The sequence below is a fragment of the Sorghum bicolor genome, chromosome 3, assembly GCF_000003195.3.
Source record: "Sorghum bicolor cultivar BTx623 chromosome 3, Sorghum_bicolor_NCBIv3, whole genome shotgun sequence".
Lineage (NCBI taxonomy): Eukaryota > Viridiplantae > Streptophyta > Magnoliopsida > Poales > Poaceae > Sorghum > Sorghum bicolor.
Window position 1 is genome coordinate 49,372,458 of NC_012872.2, and position 5,934 is coordinate 49,378,391.

General features: G+C 47.3%; 1 protein-coding gene across 1 annotated transcript; it reads left to right on the top strand.

The window, feature by feature from the left end:
* LOC110433707 lies at positions 4,960 to 5,301 on the top strand. The gene has a single exon (XM_021456222.1). The coding sequence runs from the start codon at positions 4,960 to 4,962 to the stop codon at positions 5,299 to 5,301; it is 342 nt and encodes a 113-aa protein (XP_021311897.1).

Below are 5,934 nucleotides of genomic sequence, written 5' to 3' on the forward strand. Positions count from 1 at the left end.
AACTATGATTATGACTAGTAGATGCTCTAATGATTATCCTTAATTATGATACTTGATGATTATGCTATCAATCATATTTATCCATATTTGCCTTGTGAACTCTTCCTGTTATGAGTAAATTATATGACATTGGTAACATCATTTATTCATCCTATATAGTTTCTTATTGTCGAGGGTGTCAACAGGGGGTACCCCAGCGGACATCCCTGACCAAATATCAAAAGCCAAACTACAAGTTAGCATCAAAATCCCCCTCCACATACACAGGTTGATCGACGTTCCAACTCGACCCATGGCACGTATAGCTATCGATCTTGGTCTCGAATACAGAGATATGGTCGAGCAAACGATTAAGGGCTCGATAGCGAACGACCCTCGATTACAGAAATAGGCGTCGAGCGAATCGACCAGCCTCGAGCGCAAAAGCACTCTCCCGCCGCAAGTTGCGGGTACAGGAGTCAGGGCATTTAATGTGACTGGCAGGCTCCCACCTAACCCTGTAGGCACAAGAAATGCGATAAGGGATCGTGTGCCTCTCAAATCCCGCCTTTTCCTAGCTTTATCTTCAAAGTTGGAGAAAGGTACGTGTAGGTACAGATATGATAGGTGTGATATCCCATCAAGGAGCCCCTCGAGACAAGATAGTCAGCGCTCTCGCACGTGGGTGCCGCCTAAACCATTAGGCCCTCGAGCCCGCATGCTCCTTCCCAGAGAAGGGTAGAACTAAGGAAGTTAGCGCTCCAACCACTCTTGATACGACGACTGCTATGATGTACAAGCATGCGTATATACAAACCAATACCAGACGACGTACAAGAGATAAGCTCAGGAGATGCACGCTCCATCATCACCAAAGTACACTGTAATAAGACAAGTTGAGGCCACGCCAGTATGGAGGTCTCAAGTAGGCTAGCGCCATACCCCTATCGAGGCCTATTCTAGCGCCTATGCCTCGTAACCCTAAGCCTCCCTTTGGACTATAAAAGGGGACGCTGAGGGTGAACAACACAGGACACAACAGACAAGATTCACAAAACACCGCTCGCATACACCACCACATCCCGCTAGAACTTAGAATTTGCAACAGAATTCCCTTGTATTCGCTCCTGTACAAGCACTTGGGTGCAAGATAATACAAACCTTACTCCTCCCGCTAGACGTAGGGCCTTCTTTTGCCCAAACCAGGATAAACCCTTATGTCAATCTTGCATCACCATCCGGAAAGGAGAACATGCACACAAATTTACTCATTGGTGTTACCCCCCAGGGTTAAAACACTGACAGTTGGCGTGCCAGGTAGGGGCCCTACATGTTTTACTGATGATTTCCCATCTTTTTCCGGATGGCCACCTTTGTCTCCCCGATTCTGTGCTCCATAGTGATCTGGTTTTGGAGCTTTGAGTTCATGTCCACCAGCTTCAGCTACGACATGATCTTCCTCTTAGTCAGAGGACCAGAAGGGTCTCGCATTATGCCCACGTAACCAAAGGCCGCGCGTCGGCCTCACCACTGTTGACGCGAAATAAGACCAAGTTCTATATACTCAAAAGCCCATCAACAGTCCTCGATTGAAGGAAGATAAGCATCACATGAACATATTTATCACTAATAAAGTTCCACTTGTACTCTTAGCTGGTTCCATGCAGGGAAGAAGGAAATGAGCCTTGTGGGCCCCATAACCCAGGTCGACCGACCGGGGTTTGGGACCACTAGGGGCTCCGCTCCATGGCATGAGCCATGGCATACTCCAAGGAGTCAATCCCAACCCTTGGATCCAAGTGTGCTTACTCTCAACGGTTCAAACACTTAGCACATGGATCCTTGGGCCCACATGAAAGCAAGCAAGTGTGCAACTAGACTCAATTTTGGACAACACTTCACATGACAAGTGGGGACACCACCAAGAGGCCAGAGGTGGGCCAGGGGCCCCAAAGGTCGGTCAGCCGACCGACCAATGGGGTGATGCCACTTGGCCCAACATCTCACCGACTTAAGGATCTTCCAGAAGGTTAGTGGGACCCACTCTCAGCCAAAGGGGTAGGACGACCGACCGACATGTGGGCCCCATCTGGAGTCGGTTCAATCCCACTAACCTTCCTCATGTGTGGCAATGCTCCAACCGTCCATCTAAGGCGGTTGGGAGGTCGGTGCATCCAAGGGTGGAGAAGGAAGGAGCACGTGGATCGCTGACATGGCACCCCCTCTATCACCCCTATATAAGGAGGGGTCCTCCAACACATCTCTCACATCTTCCATCTATCATTTCATTTCCAAATCCCACTTGGGAGATCAAGTGTAGTGTAGTCTAGTCTAGAGTGGGAGTTAGAGTCGAGTTGAGCGAAGCTCGAGTCTCTAGAGCTATCTTCTAGAGAGTCTGGTATAGCTCTTGTACCTTTTCTCTTGTATTACATTCTTTATATCAATATAGTCTTTCTTTACTTTACTAAGTATTTACTTCAAGTCTTTACTTTGAGTATTGCTTAGTGCATTACTATACTTGTAGTAGTGTTGTGTCTTAGTCAACACCTTGTTTGTGTTCCACTACCATTAAGGGATGTGGCTATTTACGTGATAGTTGAAGTTATAAGACTAGTGTAAGCGAGGTCCTTATGCTAGCACTTATTAGTAGATGCCATCGTATCAAACGTGTTAGCGTGCGGCGGCGAAGCGTGACAGGCCTCTACTTCCCAGTAGGTTCTATTCACGTCGGGTATGGTTTGTAGGCGCCCATATGACAAAGGTCCGCTTGGATAAGAGTTTCATCCTCCTATTGCAGTCGACTTCCCACCACACAAGACTGTTTGGATACTAGTCTAGTTGAGTCATTTACATTGATTAGAATTAGAACACATAAGTAGAGTTAGATACATAGGAGTCCTTACTCACTCATTGTCCTCCCACCTAGCTAGCTCACTACCAGTTATCTTTACTTACCTTTATCTAACTTATCTATTATTCTATCTTGCTATTCTTACCCCCCTATTAGCACTAGTGAACTTAGATTGAGTAGACATAAACCACGGATATCCATCCATATATTTATTAAGAGAGTCTTAGTCCACTTCCCGTGAGCGAACTATAAATTACGAGACCATGGATACTCACCACGGTTGAAGTGCTACAACGGTACCTGTGCGCTTGCAGAGTTACCCTTGGTACGTCTTGCGTCACCACTAGAGTTTAGCGTTGCTTAGCATTTCGAGAGCCATTGCTCAGGGTAGCCTAACACCCTATCCTAGTAACAGCTCAGGCTTGCATTTAAGCAGTGCTGGTTAGGCGCCACCATTTCTAGATACTTGTCACATCTTACTCTAGCCGGTGTGCGTTAAGTTTTGCCAACAAGTATTTCTGGCGCCGTTGCTAGGGAAGCGTCGTACTAGGAATCTCTAATAAATTGGAATCCGTGGTCTACTCTGAAATCTTAGTATCGGCTTACCCTTCACTTGTCTTGTTTCTCGTTATAGTGAATCTAGACAGTGCATAAGCGGTTTTCAATTGCCACCAAACTTCGTTGAAGGTCTTGAGCAATTGTTGAGGAGAACTAGACACCGTCAAGTTTCTCCTCAAAGGTTCAGCCCAGAGACCGAACCGCTCATGGAAGGAAGTCCTGCACTAGTTGTTGAGGCAGTCATGGCCCAAAAGACCATCGCTGAGTTCTCGTCCCCGTCAACTGATTTTGTCGCTACGGATCTGAACCTGAACTTGGGCGATGCGACCTTTGAGCTCAAGCCTGCACTGATTAACATGGTGCAAGCCAATCCATTCTATGGGAAGCCACACGAGGATGCCAATGACCACCTTCAACACTTTTTGGAGGTGTGCAACACTTTCACCGTCAAGAACGTCACGGCGGACGCCATCCGCCTTCGCCTTTTCCCATTTTCACTCTTGGGGAAGGCGAAGCAGTGGTTCTATGCCAACAAGAGCAAAGTGACAACTTGGCACAAGTGTGCCAATGACTTTCTCAAGATGTTCTTCCTAGCAGGCAAGACTAGTGCCTTGCGTGGGAAGATTTTGAGCTTCCAGCAATAGTCTGACGAGACGATTCCTGAAGCATGGGAACGTCTCAATGAGTACATTCGCACCTGTCCTCATCATGAGATAGATTAATGGCTCATTATTCATGGTTTCTACCACGGGCTGACCAGCATGGCTCGTAGTCACCTTGATGCCTCAGCTGGAGGGGCATTCTTGCATAAAAATGTCAAGGATGCTAAGGACCTCATTGAAAAGATGGTCATCAATCAAGGATGGAATGAGGAGCGCCTCCAGCCCAAGAAGAGAGGTGTTCACACCCTCAATGAGGTGGACATGCTCTCTGCCAAGATAGACCTCCTTATGAAGAAATTAGAGGAATCTTCCTCTAAAAAGGGAATTGAGGCCATCCAGACTACTGCCACTGTTCGTGCTGTGGAAACCGATCCATGGTGCGAGGTATGCAGAGGAGATGATCACTCGGGCAATAACTGCCCCGAGACCCAGGAGGAGGTGAACTACATCAACAACAACTTCAATAATGGGAACCGACCCCAACAACAACAATGGAATTCACGCCCCTTCTACCAAGGCCAAGGTATGGGTTACAATAATAATTCTGGTAATTTCTTTGGTAACCAACCTTCTCTTAGAGATCTTGTGCTAGGCCAAACTAAAATTAATGATAGTATCAATAAGAGAATTGTGGCTAATGACAAGATCCTAGAAAGCCTTAGTGAGAAAATGGACAGCTTTAATTCAACCATTAAGAATCAATTGAGCTTTAGTAAAATGTTAGAAACACAGCTAGCTCAATTAGCTGCAGCTGTCCCATCATATGAGCAAGGTAGGATCCCAAGGAAACCTGAAGACCCACTTGAGTTTGTTAAAATAGTCTCTACGAGGTACGGTAAGCCTCCAGTCCATTCAAATTGGGGATATCTCCTTGATCTCCCGTTCATCACAAAGAAGGACGACCCAGGCATGCCGACCATCACTTGCGAGATCAGATCACAGCTCTTCCACAATGTCTTCTGCGACCTTGGATCAAGCGTCAACATCATGTCCAAGGTAATTTATGAAAATCTATTAGGGTGCATTTTGCTCCCTACCTTTATGAGACTGCAGATGGCGGACCAAACCATTCGGTTCCCTGAGGGAGTTGCTAAGGACATCTTGGTTAAAATCCAAGATGAATATGCCCCTGCTGATTTCGTCATCCTCGACATGGGGGCAAACATCGACGTCCCCGTCATCCTGGGATGGCCATTCCTGAACACGGTGAACGTCGTCATCTACATTGGGTCTAGCCAGATCCATCTATAGTTCGCATGTAAGAGGATCAAATGTCCTTTCAGTGCCTATAAAACTAACATGCAGCCGAAGGACACAAAATCAGAGGAGAAACCTTGCGGCAAATCCCGCCGGAGGTACAACAAAGGCAAGTCGGCCAAAAAGGCCCAACACAAGGAGGAACCCGCAAAGCAAGCGGAACATTCCAAAAAGGAATGGTGGGAGAAGGAGATGCCTGCATGGTCCTCGTCTCCAAGACCGACCGAGGCGTCCACAGAATGAAACCCGACGGAGAGGTCCTGCTGTATGGACCTAAAACATGGAGCCCTCCGCTGACCACACTGCCACACGTTCGGGCATTAGCACCGGTCGGGAAGGGCCTGTTGCCCCGGTTCCCGAGCCGGTGCGGCCCTTCCGGGACTAAAGGCCCACCCTTTAGTCCCGGTTTACGGAACCGGGGCTAAAGCCCCCCCTTTAACACCGGTTCGTAATACCAACCGGTGTTAAAGGGTCCTGCCAGGTCCTGCCAGGGCTGCCACGTTGCAGGACCCTTTAACACCGGTTGGTATTACCAACCGGTGTTAAGGGTTTCTTTTTTTTTGGTTCACTTCTTTGGTTCTGTTTATTGTTTTTATATATAATAATAATAGGTTTTTCAATACATAT